The sequence below is a fragment of the Schistocerca nitens genome, chromosome 1 (assembly GCF_023898315.1).
Source record: "Schistocerca nitens isolate TAMUIC-IGC-003100 chromosome 1, iqSchNite1.1, whole genome shotgun sequence".
NCBI classification, from domain to species: Eukaryota; Metazoa; Arthropoda; class Insecta; order Orthoptera; family Acrididae; genus Schistocerca; species Schistocerca nitens.
Window position 1 is genome coordinate 874,292,193 of NC_064614.1, and position 17,243 is coordinate 874,309,435.

General features: G+C 42.9%; 1 protein-coding gene across 1 annotated transcript in view; it reads left to right on the forward strand.

Moving 5' to 3' along the window:
* Positions 1–17,243, forward strand: part of LOC126210217 (uncharacterized) — a 196,635-nt gene that overhangs the window by 169,595 nt on the left and 9,797 nt on the right. Inside the window, exon 8 of the mRNA XM_049939435.1 lies at positions 11,290–11,600. Within this exon, the coding sequence (XP_049795392.1) occupies positions 11,290–11,600 (311 nt within the window). The remainder of the gene's footprint in view (positions 1–11,289; positions 11,601–17,243) is intronic.

Below are 17,243 nucleotides of genomic sequence, written 5' to 3' on the forward strand. Positions count from 1 at the left end.
GTTGTTAAGTTCCTCGATGTTCTCATTTCCGCGGCTTGTCATTAGTTTTGTCTTTTCAGCATTCCGTACCACAGATGGCAAAAATGGAACCCGTATATGATCACTTTGTTCCTCGTCTGTCTGTCTGCTCCACTGTTAGTAACCTTTTTTTCTCAAGATTGGGTGAAATATCAAGTTCCAATTGATGTTGCATATTAAAATCTACGGTCTCTTGGCGATGTAAAAATGTAAGCTTCTTTGTCAATGCAGTCAAAAGATTCGGTCATTTACGTAACTTTATTTTGGTATCTTGCAAGTATCGATGTCGATAGCAGGCAAATATCGTCGAAATTCTCGATTACCGATATGGATGCACAAACTATATAAATCAAGCTTGTACGGAACCTTCCGTGCTCCAGTTCTGCTCCCACTTATCCGGACTTTTTTCCTTTTTGTCTCAATCCTTATTCTGTACTCATTAGAGTGTTCATTCCATTCAACAAGTCCTGTAATTCTTCTACTGTTTCGCTATGAAGAGCAATGTCGTCAGCGAGTTTTATCATTGATATCCTTTCACTTTGAATTTTAATACCACTCTTGAACCTTTGTTTACTTCCGTCACAGCATCTTCGACGTATAGATTGAACATTAGGGGCAAAACACTGTATCGCTGTCTTACATCATTTTTAATCTGAGCACTTCTTTCTTCGTCCTCCAGTGTTATTGTTCCCTCTCGGTTCTTGAACATACTGCATATTACACGTTTTTCCCTATAGGTTACTCGTCTTTTTTTTCAGAATTCGGAATATCTTGCATCACTTTACACTGTTGAACGGTTCTTGTAGGTCGACGGATCCTACGAACATATCTTGATTTTTCTTCCGTCTTGCTTCCATTATCAAGCGCAACGTCAGGACGGCCTCTTTGGTTCCTTCACATTCCCCAAAGCGAAACTGATCTTCGTCTGACGGATCACCAGTTTTCTTTTACATTCTTCTGTGTTTTGTTCTTGTCAACAACTTGGATGAGCTGTTAAGCAGATGTGCGATAGTTGTCGCACTTATCTGTCCTTGCTATCTACGGAATTGTGTGGCTGACACTTTTCGGGAAGCATGATAGTACATCTCCAGTCTCAAAGACTCTGCACACTAACTTGAATAGTTCTGATGGGATGTTGCCTATTCCTTTTGTCTTACTTGATAGCAAATCTTCCAGATCTCTTTTAAACTCTGATTTTTAATACTGGATCCCGTACGTGTCTCACATCGACTCCAGTTTCCCATCCTACCGCGTCACCAAACGGGTGTTTCCCCTCACAGGGGACTTCAGTGTGCTTTTCCCACCTGTCCGCTCTCTCCGCTGCGTTTAGCAGTGGAATTCCCATTTCACTCCTAATGTTACCACCAGAAATCAAAGTACGCATATATGTCAATATTTGGGTGCACAAGGAGGCGTCTGTTGTAGCGAGATGCTTAAGTACCAACGTATTTTTAAATGGCACAGACTTTCAATTGCACTCAGTAATGGTAGGAAACTTAAATGTAAATAAGGTGTCGCTATGAAAGGCTAGGTACGTGCTTGGGAAATGGAACACTGGGTTGCTTGTGACTGAGGATGGTTGATCTGACACACAGTTATTTGTCTCTCCTTTAATTTTTCCAATTCAGATTTCATTAAAAACAAAATATGAATGTAGGTTGCCAGGTTGGAACGCCCGACTTCCTTGGAGTGAGGTGGCCACCAGGTGCGAGAACCCGCTCTTCTCGACCAGCACGGCGCCGGTAGCAACGGCGGTGCGCGCAATCAACTGCTGAGGGTATAGGCTGAACGGAAAACGGAAACTCTCACTCTGAAACACACTTCAAGCAACAACAACACTGGCTGACGACACAATTTCATTAAAACATTCAGCTGAACTTGTTCTAAAACTCAAACAGATTGCCATTCAAAAAAGGTTAAACGTAATAGCAAAGTGCACAATGGTTCAAATACTAGCATTCACAATTAGAAGGTTATATACTTAAGATTTTTTTACTTTACCACGTGGTAATAAAATTTACTAGATGTAAGCATACAGAGTAACGGTCGCACGGTAAATAACGCCAACAGCTACTTAAGCCAGAGTACTCACAAATTAGCTTTTATTGAGCTTAACGTCACTTAGAACTATACCAACAAGCACTTAGGGTAAAATATGACAAGTAATCGGCACTAGTCATAGCTTAAACTAGATTTTCGATTTAGACCGGGGACTTACACCTTTCATAGGTAAACAGGCACCAGCCCGATCAAAACTGATAGTATTTACCACTGAAGAATTAGAACGGTTCTCGCTGTAGGACTTTGCCGATGATAGGTCAAGAAAGCCGCTGAGAAAGGTGAGCAACCACGACAACGATCGCAGGTCCGTGGTACCTTACGCAACACGAGGGCACAACTTAATAATGTGACAAGTCCATAAAATAAGCAGTACGGACAAGTATATGAAATGTTCACATAACACAACTAACAAGGACCTCGTTCCTTACAACCAACTAAAACACACAACAGAAGTCTTCGAGTCACACGCTGACCGACTACAACTAATATCAAAATCACGACGAGAATATTCAAACCAAATACAGAGAAACACAAGTCGGTGACGCAATTAAGCACACCCACGTTCGTCGAACAACCAAACTATCAACATGATCACGTCAAATTAATAACACGGAATCAATTAAATTTAATACTCTGTGGGACATGAATGTTGCAAACCGCATGTCGTCGAACAACACCACAGGGTGCCATGCAAAACTTATTTCCTCGTCAATAAGCTGACTACTCGTATCATACCACTGAGACACGAAATCAGAACTCACACACACAATCTTAGAACAACCGCTAATACAGGGCATCAGACAGACAGACTAAGCCACTAATCTTTGACGTAGTTGAACTACCAAAACATGCAACACACATTTGTGCCTAATCACCGATCGCATGTCATGGAACCTCTCATAATGGAGCAATAACCTATTTAAGAACGTGATAGACCAGGAACGCATCAAGCAAAGTCACTAAAAGCCCACGCAGGTAACAGCTTATCTGTGCCTGCCGCAGAAAGTAAAATCTAACACCATACTAATAGGACATGACCGAGATTTCGCATTTCAGAATAAGTTACTAAGCAATGCGACAGCGGAGAGAAACAATTCAAAACCACTTCCAGGCGCATACTGCAGAGTATCTAACACTGTACTGCCCATGACGGCACGATAGAAAGTCTGTCACAACAACCTCTATGTACGTGATTTCACGCCCCGGCGATACAACAAGGAAAACCTTATCACCACAACCACAAGAAGCGGCTCATGCTGCTTCCGCAGCATCACAGTGAAACGTAGAGTCGCGATACTGCATCTGTCTTTTGTTATCCACTGCGTCAGCAGCGCGCCAAGTGGTCAGCAAACGATATTTCTGAACGCAATATCGCATGAGTGCGGATATTGTCGTTTACATAGATTTGTAACACGATTTATACAATAGGGAGGGTATGTAGTCCAATAAAAATCGACAATGACTAAAAAATGACAGAACATTGGTCAGTTTTTAGTTGTTAACATCTGCACCACGATCGGCAAGAATCTTCAACGCATCAGCTTTCGAATTCAAAATAATTACAGTTACAGATATATTCATGTACCAGAAAGTCGAATGAGCAAATAATTAGACGCCATACAAAACTTTGACATGCCAAGGAACGTCTGTATCATTAACAAGAACAGGGTATGCTTCTCAAGTACATATTTATGTTCTCTTGCTTTCAGTGTAGTTAGATGCAGTTATACAAATATTTGAGTGTATTTCTTCACGAGTAAGTTATAGTTTGTCACTGTTTTTACATTTCTTTCATGATAATTTACGTCTTTTGGTATTTTACTAATGCATGGAATGCAAAAAGAAGCTATTTCATTAACTAAGTAGAAAAATAATTAAAAACAAACATTGTCTCCTGCTTTCTCACCACTCGGAGCGCTAGTGTCGCTCCAGCTGTGAACGGTAACGACTATCGCACCAGAGTGTGTCGCGACTGTATGTATTAGACTGTGGCACCACTCCATGGCGCTCGAAAGAAGCCCTTCTCTCAGAACACTGCCTGCCTCAGGTCGCCAGGGGGCATCCATTTGATGGCAGCGCCGTACATGGCAGGTGACGGGATTTCAAGAATCCCGGAGGTTGGTACCACACCCCCAAAACTTTGTTTATGCGAAATGTAGCCTAGCACAGATGTACCTAGGAGATGGAGAGTGTGTCCTCAGAAAGAGCGCAAGCACTGAGTCGGCGCAAAAGCTGACAGGTAAGACAAACAAGAATGGAACAATGTTTAAAATATGACCGTATCAGGTATCAGAGTTCCCTTACTACTCGTGTTACTATCATCTTCCTACGAGAAGAAGCCCTTCTCTTGGCCCATGCACACTGCTGTCACAGTGTCATTTCTACTTCAAGAAACGTCTATCACCGAAAGCACGTCTATCGCTATCGTAGTTTTGTGTGGCAACATCGCTCTTATGTTCAACGAGCTTCCACCTACACTGCATACTTGTATTCAACAGTGGAGTTCATACTGTAACTTCGCTGCGTTATTGAAGGATCTCGAAGGATGATGAGGGGGTACTGAAGCAGTTATTTGACTGAAGACTTTCGTTTTTGGCCGATTTCTGGTGTGTGAGGACTGGAGCGATACGATGGAAGAAGCAAGAGAAAATGGTGGGGGATATCTAATTTGCCTCTTTCTGTGGTTCCAAGTTTCTATTGGTGCAGTCTACTGAGTAAATAAAAACGAATTTAAGAGTGTGTCTTCTGAGGGTGATAAATAATACTGCGGGAGTTGTTAGTCATTCAGCCATAGCCAGTTATATTACTTTAACAACTGTACGAACTTATGCTCTTACATCGCTCATCTGCTGTATTCCTGAAGTTCTAGTCAACTAGGGCACTGAAAGTAGTTTCGGTAAATTAAAAATGGTAAAGTGCTTAAGGTCTAGTATGCGTAAAAGCAGACTGTCAGATTTTAGTAGTCTTGTATGATACAACTGCTGGAAGTGACTTCGGCGATATAGTGAATGAGTTTGCTCCTCCAAAGCAAGGCAGTGCAAAGCAAAATTATAACAAAAATACAATGTTCCTGAAAATGAATCTTTTCTCATCTCGTAATAATAGCCGTCGTTCTTTTATTTCTAATTAATAATTTATGTATTATTAACAGTTTGGAGAACCCACTTCGAAAAATTAGCAAGCGAGGATGTGGGAGGGGTAAAGTGATAGGTCACAAACACTTTCTCACCTAGAAAAGATACAATGATTTTGTTTAGCAAGTTTAGCAAACTGTTGTTATGATTTTTTTAACACGTGTAATTTATAGCAATCCAAGAAAATCAGCAATGTGAATTTAGTATTTCAAGTCTGATGAATATCGTTTTGTGTTTTCAAATCATGACTCGCGTAGAGTTTCCCCTCACTCAGGTGGTTCTGTCACAAAATAAATTCAATAAAGCGCAGTATAAATTCTGATACTAGTGGAACAGACAGAAAAACATTTCAGTTAACGAATGTTCCGGAATAATACGTAAACATCAACAAAGATATAGTTAATACATCAGTTTACACTTGTACGTACACCAGATCACAGCAGGAAATGAACTGTTATAAAAACAACGTGACATATGACCTTTACGTAAATTATGGGAGCATTATTTGAACTCTCATAAGTAGGTAGTGGGTCTGCCACAATAGAATCATGGAGTAGGAGCAAATAGCCAGACATGGAATTATTCGTAGTACAGATCTGGGCAAAGAGAGAATGTACAAATGTTCATAGCTTCTTTGTAAGTTGGTATAACTCAGGCTGTTTCTGTAAAAGAAAGTACAAATAAAACTTGAACAGGAACGCCCACATGGCTTAAACAGCTGGCAATAAAATTGCACTTACATTAAACCTGAGTAAAAAATAAATTCCACATATTCACAATTGACCAACAAGGCTCAAACCTGATAGACAGGAACCAGACACCTTGCTCCAAATAACTGTAGCACAAACAGTTTTAGCTGTGTAAGTTAGCCAAGTCGTAAATGGCAAACACTTTAAATAAATCGAAATTTATTCTCTGACTTGAGATCAGCTGTATTAGGTATAGATCTACTACCTAAGAGTGACATATGAAAATTTGTGTCCAATCGGGGCTCGAGTCTGAATTTCCTGTTTATTACAGCCAGTCGCCTAAACGGTTTCGGTTGTCTATCTACACTTATCAGACCGACCAGCTGTGGATCGTCTGCAGTGTGTGTTTCAGACATTCATGTAAATCTTTAAATAGAATCAGTGTTAAACTTCAATGTAAATCATTAAACAGAATCGGCGTTAACTCAAACTTAAAACAATACAGCAGACATAATTTAACAAAAAACTCTGCCACACAGCAGTTGGATCCGAATAAACTTTCATATAATTTTGTATTTTTGGAGATCCAAACCCTCCAGATGCTCAATAAACGAAAATATGTTCCGTTGTAACCTGTAATGCGATGTTTATTTAATCGTACGATTAGCTAATTTCGACTAAGCATCTTAAAAGGGGACGTTGTAGAGTGGATCCTCCCGTAAGATGACGGAATATGGCTATTTTTACCTGTAATTAGGGGTGATTTGAAAAGACATAAATATAGATGTTGCAAATGTGCTTGACCATCATACTTAGTCGGAATTAGCTAATCGCACTATTGAATAAACATCGCGTTACAGCCTACTACGGAACATGTTTACGTTTATTACACGTTCATGCATTCTACCCATAACGTGGTCAAAAATTTGAGTCCACCAAGCGCCGCTGACTACGGCTGTCTAAACCCACTCTGCTGTGAATTCTGTAGAAGCAAATGGCAGAAAAGGTTTCAAGGCGAATACTCCTGTTCATTACACAGCATGCTGCTCCCACAACGGACATGCCGTATTGGGGAATTTTTTTCAAAATGGTTCAAATGGCTCTTAGCACTATGGGACTTAACTGCTGAGGTCATCAGTCCCCGAGAACTTAGAACTACTTAAACCTAACTAACCTAATGGCATCACACACAACCATACCCGAGGCAGGATTCGAACCTGCGACCGTAGCGGTCTCACGGTTCCAGACTGAAGCGCCTAGAACCGCTCGGCCACTCCGGCCGGTGGGAATTTTTTACCAACCTCTCATTGGCCAGTTAGGTGCACTTGTGGTTGCTTTCCGACGTAATCACCTTAACGCGTGGGGCAATTGTCGTCATTGTAGACAAGCTTTTCAATACCCTCTTCTTAAAATGTTGCTGCCAATGAACCGAAATGAGTATTAACCACTTCGCCAGTTTAGGGAAAAATGGTACTAACTCAGCACCAGGTCGGAACTATATGGTGTGTAACAAAAAAATATCCCACAGAAACTGCTCAAGGAGCTGTTGGGTTGCCCGAGCAGTGTGAGGACGAGGATTGCTACGGGTCAGAACAATTTGAGAAGTCAGCATACCTCTTTTTTATGTTGAATGGATCTCCGCAAACTTAAAATTTCACAATTAACAGCTGCATTAATTGTGGTTGCTGACTCGCAATTCTCACTACGCGGGAGAACCCTGTAAAGAGTGAAAATGGAAAATATAAGTGTCAAATCTGACATTTCTCGGGAGCAGGGAAAAACAATGAACATCTTTTTGTACATAACTGATCTGTATCCAAAAAACTGAAAAGGTATTCTCATACCACAGAATTATGATGCCAACCCACACCACTGCAGAAAATAATGGGGCAAATTTGAAAATAGATGATTGGGAACGTTCTAAGTGCCATACCGGGAAACTGACAATATGAGAGATAATTTCTTCAAAGAAGAAAACAGCAACCAGCCACTGTTCGTAATACTCATTATTTACACAAATAACGCCGTTACCCGTATCGATAAGATGTGTTCATTTTCAGATGGCTGTTCACATGTATACGGCTATTACAGTTTTTAATATTAAATTAGTTGTTGGAAAAAAACAACTAATGTCATGTAAACGTGAATAGTCGTCTAAAGATCGCTGTTTTTGTCTTTACAAGAATAAGCTTCAGTTTTGTAAGCAACCATCGTCGCAAAAACGGCAGTTTCCGACGAAATACTGAGGCACTACGTTTCATTCGTGATAGTACAAGTACGGAAATACAGCATTAGGTATTTAAGTAAGAGAGCTGTAGCCAAGGAAGACCACTTCTCACATCATTTATATTTCTGCACTCCAGACGGAAGCCGCGCGGTCTTGGGCACCTTGTCACGCTTCGCGCGGGTCCCCCCGTCGGAGTTTAGAGTCCTCTCTGGGGCGTATATATATTCCGATCAAAAATGCCAGTAAATGTGAAGAAAGCAGTATTTGATCAATGGATTCTTCCTGTGATGACGTATGGCTGCGAGACATGGACACTGAACTCATTCACAAAAGGGAAACTTAGTACAGCACAGAGAGCCATGGAGAGATCAATGCTGGGCTATACAAGAAAGGACAGGAAAAGGGCAGATGACAACTGGTCTGTGACGAAGGTTAATGACATCTTAGAGAGAGTAGGTTCCTTGAAATGGCAGTGGGCTGGCCACGTTGCAAGAAGAAACGACGACAGATGGACGAAGCTAGTACTGGAGTGGAGTCCGAGAGAGCACCTGAGGCCTAGAGGAAGACCACCAGACAGATGGGACAAAGACATCAAGAAGATCGCTGGTAACACCTGGCAGAGAACTGCCCAAGACCGTCCCACTTGGAGAAGACTTCTGAAAGCCTACCTGAATCCACGACTCGAAGAGGCCACATCATCTAATGATTGAATTGGCTGATGATGATGTGTGTAATATATATATATATATATATATATATATATATATATATATATATATATATGTGTGTGTGTGTGTGTGTGTGTGTGTGTGTGTGTGTGTGTGTGTGTGTGTGTCTGTGTTTTGAGCTTAGCGTTAGTTTATGTTAGATTAAGTAGTGTGTAAGCCTAGGTACCGATGACCTCGGCAGTTAGGTCCCATAGGAACTTCCCACAAATTCCCAAAACTCCAGGCGGAAGCAAACCATGGCACGAAGAACTTGTACCATATCTTTACGCATGTTTGAAAGACTTTCTTCATAGCTTCTTATCCGGATCACTCTAGAGACATGCAACAAGTACCGAGAACAAAATAGTACTGAAAATACCTTTTGTTAAAAATAGGCACAATGTTTTCCACTTGGACTCTTTAATTGAGATAGCCATCTTAATATGACTGCAGCTCATCACAGATTAACGTGTTGAACTCGGTAGTGACAGATCGTGTGGTGGGAGAAAGGCGCATTTGGATCATGTGTACATCACCCTCCTACCGCTTGTCTGCCGTTTATGATGTGTGATCGGAGGATGAAAAAAAATGAAAAGAAAGGTTTTCATAGATAATGATTTTACCTTCATTTTTATACAGTTTGTAATGTATCTACCAGAATGATATATTTCATTTGTGCTTTGCAGTATTTCATCAATATAATTCGTTTAAGTTCTGTTTTCCAGCAATGCTTAAGTTTTGCCACACGTGTTTGTAAAAAATCGTTTTCGTAGGAGAGGTCACTCACACTTTCTTGTGTGGTGGCGCTGATATCGCCGCTTTGAAACCCGCTGGTGGAAAATGTTCACGCCAGTATTTGGTCAGTGGGAGAGAGTTGATGGCGTAAGGTTTCTAATGTCCGGTCTTTACAACAGTGTCCTGGGTTAAACTCGAAACCTCTACGGGAGATTGCTAAAGTGTGAGCCCATTGCACCGTTGATGGTGATCAGCCCATTGGGCGAGGGCGTTAAGCTCGACGACCATTCGAGAGGAAAAGTCTATATGCTGGCACCAGATTTCATCCTGACCCTCTCAGATTCATCCATAATAACACAAACCCACTGTCCAAGCACTGATCAGTCTTTTACATGACACAGATAAGCAGCTGGCACTTCATAACAGATCGGAGGGAGGCAACGCCAAGCCATCTCCATCAGGACCCTGCCTAAAATGTTGACGCTGTATTCCTAGATCTGCTCACATACGCTTTCAAATTCTGAAGGTGGCAATGGTAAAATACAGGGAGCGAAAGGCTATTTACAATTTGTAAAGAAAGCAGATGGCAGTTCTAAGAGTCTAGACACATGAAAGGGAAGCAGTGGTTGGGAAGGGAGTGAGACAAGGTTGTAGCCTCTCCCTGATGCTATTCAATCTGTATATTGAGCACGCAGTAAAGGAAACAAAAGAAAAGTTCGGAGTAGGTATTAAAATCCATGGAGAAGAAATAAAAATTTTGAGGTCTGTCAGAGACAGAAAAGGACTTGGAAGAGCAGTTGAACGGAATGGACAGTATCTTGAAGGGAGGATATAAGATGAACATCAACAAAAGCAAAACGAGGATAATGGAATGTAGTCGAATTAGGTCGGATGATGCTGAGGGAATTGGATTAGGAAATGAGACACTTAAAGTAGTAAAAGAGTTTTGCTATTTGGGGGCCAAAGTAACTGATGATGGTCGAAGTAAACAGGATACAAAATGTAGACTAGCAATGGCAAGAAAAGCGTTTCTGAAGAAGAGGAATTTGTTAACATCGAGTATAGATTTAAGTGTCAGGAAGTCGTTTCTGAAAGTATTTGTATGGAGTGTAGCCATGTATGCAAGTGAAACATGGACGATAAATAGTTTGGACAAGAAGAGATTAGAAGCTTTCGAAATGTGGTGCTACAGAAGAATGCTGAAGATTAAATGGGTAGATCACGTAACTAATAAGGAGGTATTGAATAGAATTGGGGAGAAGAGGAGTTTGTGGCACAACTTGACAAGAAGAAGGGATCGGTTGGTAGGACATGTTCTGAGTTATCAAGGGATCACCAATTTAGTTCTGGAGGGCAGCGTGGAGGGTAAAAGTCGTAGAGGGAGACCAAGAGCTGAATACGCTAAGGAGATTCAGAAGGATGTAGGCTACAGTAGATACTGGGAGATGAAGAAGCTTGCACAGGATAGAGTAGCATGGAGAGCTGCATCAAACTAGTCTCAGGACTGAAGACCACAACAACAACGCTCATTTCCTGATTGTGGGACTACTTTCACATATAAAACTATGAAAATTTGCTAAATCTGCGAAAAAACTTGAGAAAGTTAGTTTTAGCTGGATGGGGCGCACGTCCTCTGGAAGTTCTGCCAGGGCCGCAGAATGACCTCTGTAGCTGAGTTTCCAGCATGCGGGCAGTTACTGTGAGGCGGCGTGCCGCAGGTGGTGTGTCCGGTGGAGGCGGCGGGCGGCCGGCGCGAGCTGCAGGTGTTCTCGGAAGGCTGGGAGCGCACCGCCACCTCCGCCGCCTCCGCCACCGCCGCCGGCGCCAACGCTTCCGGCACCGCCGCGGCCCACGCGGGGCCGCCGACGCCGCTGCTGCTGGCGCCGCACGCGCGCAGCTTCATCGTCGAGTTCCTGGAGCGACAGCCCGGCAGCTACGCCGTGACCTGGATGGAGGTGTCGCGCCGGCCGCTCCTCTCCGCTTCCAGCTACTTCGTCATGTCCGTCGCCGCCCCAGAATGTCCCTACAGGTGCGTCTCGACTACAGTTCGCTCTAAAAATTAACGACTTCCGCCAATATGTCACTACCGGATCCCTCCATACCAACCGTTATCTCACCACTGCATAGATCTGCAAGATATTTCTAGTCTGTAGTTACATTACAACCTGTATTCGATATGTCATTATATACTGTATGGTGGATGGTACGTACTTTACCAGAATTAGATTTTTTCTTATCATCTGTTACGAAATTCCAGTTCCTCTCCTGTGCCAACTTCTCCATTCCATCTCTACTTGCACCCAACGTCCTCCGTTACATGTAGGGCAATTCCAATCTAACAGGTTTATTTGCATGGCCATTATCGGCATCAAACATAAAGTATTCATTTCTTCCTTCAATCTAAATTTTCCCTAAGGTGAGAAAACGTATTGGATATTTCCCAACAACATCCTTTAGCCGAAGTAGAGAAGCAACTTGATGTGACATCGACTCAACAAGTCGTTAAAAGTCCCCTGCAGAAATACTGAGCATTGCTGCCTCTATAGCCGTCTATAACTGCGAATGTGTTGCCGAAGCAGGATTTTGCGCACGAACTGTCATCTCGATAATGTTCAACAAATGTTCTATGAATTCACGTCAGGCGACTTGGATCGCTAAATAACTCGCTCGAACTGTCCTGAATTTTCTTCAAACAAATCGCGAACAACTGTGGCCCGCTGACATCACTCATTACCATCCATAAAATTACCATCGCTGTTTGGGAACGTGTAGTCCATGAATGGCTGGGCATGGGTTGGTGTGTTTTTCTTAGTATACGTTAGTTTAAGTAGTGGGTAAGTCTAGGGACCGATGACCTCAGCAGTTTGGAATTCATGCACATTTGAACATGAATGGCTGAAAATAGTTTCCAAGCAGCTGACGTAACCCACAGTCAGTGATCGGTTCAGTTGGACCAGAGGACTAAGTCCGTTCGATGTAAACACAGCCTAGACCATTAGGAGCCACCACCAGCTTGCACAGTGCCTTGTCGACAATTTGGGTCCGTGGCTTCGTGGGGTCTGCGCCACACTCGAAACCTACCATAAGCTCTTATCAACTGAAATCTGGACTCAGCTGATCAGACCACGGTTTTCCAGACGTCTGAGGTACAACTGACATGATGTTGACCCCAGGAGAGGCGCTACAGGAGATGTGCTGTTAGCAAAGGCACTCGGGACCGTCTTCTGCTCCCGCAGCCCATTAACACCAAATTTTCCACACATGCGTCGAACGTCCTACTTTGATTCATACGGTTATTTAATGCAGTGTTGCTTGCCTGTTAACACAGAAAATTCTAGCAAATGCTGCTAATCAGGCTCGTTAAGTGAAGGCCGTTGGCCACTGCGTTCGTCCGTGGTCAAAGGTGATACGTGAAATTTGGTATTCTCAGCACACTCGTAACACAGTGGATCTAGGAATATTGAACTGCCAAACGATTTCCGAAATGTCCCATGCGTCGAGCTCCAACTACGCTTCTGCCTTCAGAGTCTGTTACTACGTGTCGTGCTGCCACAATCACGCCGGAAACCTTTCCGTTTGAATCACCTGAGTACAAACCAAATCTTCGCCTATGCACTGCCGATTCATACCCTGCGTACGTGGAGTTTTCCACTTCTTCGAGCAGTTCTTGAAGTTTAGTACGTGGAGACTGAAATAAATTTCGAATCTGTGCATCAAAGTTCCCGTTTTATACAAATCAAAGCGAAGATCGCTGAGCTCTGCTGATAAACTCACTGTATCTAGCTCTAGTCCTGTGAACGAGAGTCCGTTACACACCACAGCGTTGCGATGGGTGTTGGGAGCTCGCAGCTCGTAAGTATAGATGAGAGTGAGTTTACGGAGGACACTGCGACCGAAGGGACCGTCTTCTTTTCTGTGGACCAAGACATCTAACAACGGGAGGTCTCGATTTTTCTCCACTTCTGTGGTGATTCTCATGCTCGGATGGAGGGAGTTAAGGTGTTCTAGAGTTTCAGGGAGCGTTGCTGCCCCATGTGGCCATACTACAAAGGTGTCGTCCACATATCTCCAGATATATTTAGATTCCAAATTTGCCGACTGAAGTGCTTTTGTGTCGAAGTCTCCTATAGAAAGGTTAATACTGTGGTAGACGAGAGACTACCCATAGAAACATGGCCAGATTGCTCAAATTATTGTTCATTAAATAAAACGTGAGTAGAGGTAAATACAAGTTTGAACAGATGTAAGATGTACTCTTCCAGCTTAGCTTCAATAAAGTGTAGAGAACCCACCAGAAGTATTCGTCTGAACAAAGAGAATACACCGAAACTCACTAATACCTCAGCTGATTCGAGACGCAAAGTCTTGAAGTTATCAGCAGTGCTTAGCCATCTTCACTCTATGTTTGAACAAAACATGTATTCTGATAAAGGCGCTGCAGTCTGGAACCGCAAGACCGCTACGGTCGCAGGTTCGAATCCTGCCTCGGGCATGGATGTTTGTGATGTCCTTAGGTTAGTTAGGTTTAACTAGTTCTAAGTTCTAGGGGACTAATGACCTCAGTAGTTGAGTCCCATAGTGCTCAGAGCCATTTGAACCATTTTTATTCTGATAAATAGATTCTAAACGCACTTCATCCTGCACCCATTAACCCTCGAGATCAGCCAGAAGGAAAGGAGAACTCCACGAGAATAGTTTTTCTACGCTATTTTGCTGTCGCCTCCTTTCAGGTCGGCAGCCCGTTCAAGGAATATCAAATACAATGAGTATTTCCGTCCTCCAGCGCGAGTGCAAACGACACTGGGTTCTGTTAAAGCCAATCTAGGTCTAAGGAGACGAGGGATATACAGGGTGGCGCACGAAATGTGTTACCAATTGTTTCTTTCACAATTTACGACGCACATTAGATATCCCGCTGGGATCTCCACACCAGTACCAGCAGAGCTTGGAAAAACAAATGAGTTACGAAATGACGTGTAACTCACGATACTGCCGCTAGGAGACTAGTAAGCAGCAAAGGCTGACAAAGGAAGACTGACGGCGCAGCAACGACTGGAAATTGTGTTACTTTTTCATGAAACTAAAAGCCTTGTTGTGACTCAGAGGCGTTTTCGACAACAGTTTAACACACGATGGGTCCCTTACAAGAAGACCATCCACAGGTTGTACGATAAATTTGTAAAGGAAGGAACAGTATTGGAAGCGAAGCGACCTCGACCTAAGCCTGTTTGTTCGCCGGAGAATATTGAAGCGGTACGAGCTGCTGTACAGAGAAGTCCCGGGAAATCGTGTAGAAAGGCAGCAGTACAACTGGGAATATCCAGACGCTCCGTTCAACGTATTCTTAAAAGTGACCTCCATATGTACCCATACAAGATGACCTGTACACAGAAGCTCACTGAAGAACACAAGCAGCAGAGACTACAGTTCGCTCAACAACGTTTGGTTTTCAGACGAGGCGCATTTTCATTTAGACGGTGTGGTTAACAACCAAAATGTGCGCTTTTGGGCCACTGAAAACCCACAAGTGCTCCGAGGGTTACAAATGGTTCAAATGGCTCTGAGCACTATGGGACTTAACATCTGATGTCATCAGTCCCCTAGAACTTAGAACTACTTAAACCTAACTAACCTAAGGACATCACACACATCCATGCCCGAGGCAGGATTCGAACTTGCGACCGTAGCGGTCGCACCAAGGAATACAGCGTGGGCAGCAATTTCCAGTCACGGACTTATTGGACCCTCTTTCTTTGAAGAAACTGTGAACAGCGAGCGTTATTTGAGCATGCTTCGCAATAGCTTCATTCCACAGCTTGTTGCTACTGCCTTGCCCTTCAACACGCAGTGGTTAATGCAAGATGGAGCAAGGCCACGTACTGCAAACACTGTGTTGGAGTTTTTACACGAGCATTTCGACATGCGAATCATTTCACTCAGATTTCCAGGTCGCTTCAATGACGGAAAAATTTAGCCCCCAATAGTCCAGACCTCAATGCATGTGACTTGTTTCTTTGGGGCTACCTAAAGGAAAAAATGTTCATGAAACGTCCAAGTGATTTAATGGAGCTCAGAAGACTTATTCTTCAAGCTTGCAGTGAAATTACGGAAGACATGTGCCGTAGGGTAATTACTACCTTCAGTGTTCGTTTGAAGGAAGTTAGGAAACGAAATGGTGGGCATATTGAGCACGTGCTGAGTTAGAACAAATCTCTATGGACGGCTCTTCACTGTAGTATATGTTCCTTTCAGACTGCATTGACAATAAAGTTTATATTCAAAAACAAAATGATAACACATTTCGTGCGCCACCCTGTATTAAATCTCGTGCGAGTATTCGAAATCATATACTGGTCAGACTTTTTGCACTCTTAAAGACAGATATGTTGAACACAGACGTCACAACAGATTGGATCAGACTGAAAAGTACGTTGTTGCTGAACGCTGTCTTGACACAGGGCATAGTACGAACTATGGAGATACTTTCGTCCGCCTCCACGTAATGGGACTAAGTCACTGTAGAAGCAGTTGAAATACGTATAGATCCCTAAGTAACGACCTGATTAGCAGCCACACGGAATTTCAAATTATAAAGGTGTGGGAACCAGCATTGACGGGCGCAGACGACCGAATACGACTGAAAACAGACGGAGAATCGGAGTCCGCACACATAAAATGGGCGCCAACACGCTGCCCACGCGCGCGCTGGACCGCGATTTGCAGCCGCGCTTTTCCCGCGTCGCGTAGACGAAGACCATGGCCAGTTTCTTCGCAGGTGGCTGAGGATCTAGTCGTCCTGTGTGAATCGTCTACGATGATGTTGTAGCCCCATTCCTTCTCACCCGTGCTTATCTAGAGAGTCAGCGCATGTATCGGCAAACCATGGCACCAGCCAAAGGCGAAACACCAGAAAAAGACGAAGTAGCTGTCTCGTTCAAATATCGTTCAGTTCGCACAGCATTATCCGAGATCATGCACGTGAATCACTGCAGCAGTTTTTACGGTGATAAAAGCCTGAAATAGGGCAGCTACTAGCTTGTAAGCTTATCTGTCACGTAATTTATAGGTATCATCAACAGCATCGCTCATAATAAATTTTGCGTGTATGCCTCGTGGATTTTTATTTGTTATTTATTTTTAATGTCACCTCATTAAGAACGGCATACGATCTGTGTTTGGAAGCAAGTCTTAAAACCTTGCATACCTTTTCCGAAATTCAATAAACGTGAGCTATATTTTCACGTTACAGAGAGGTCTGTTCCTAGTAGTATTTGTAGAACTATAACAGCACTAAACTTCTTGACGCGGCATTTGAATAGTGCTCAGAATGCTTAATCCCTTCCTACTATGTATGCAGCTACAGACGAGACAGAATTTTAAGGTACTCCAGACCTGATAGCTTATGTGGAAACCCATTACCCACTTCATGGCTTTCAAATTTTTTCAACTTTTTATTGTTAACTAGTACTGTACTTCGAATTCACTCAGTTTGTTGACATTCCGTTTTTCACATAGGATACTTCCACAGCCGAATCTGGAGTCATACACAGATACTGTGCCCGTAAAGGGACCACTTGGATCGATCCCTTAACACTTGAATTATTGTCCTATAAATTACACACATAATATTAATCTCACGCTGTTCATTCCATCATTTCAATGATTTACATGT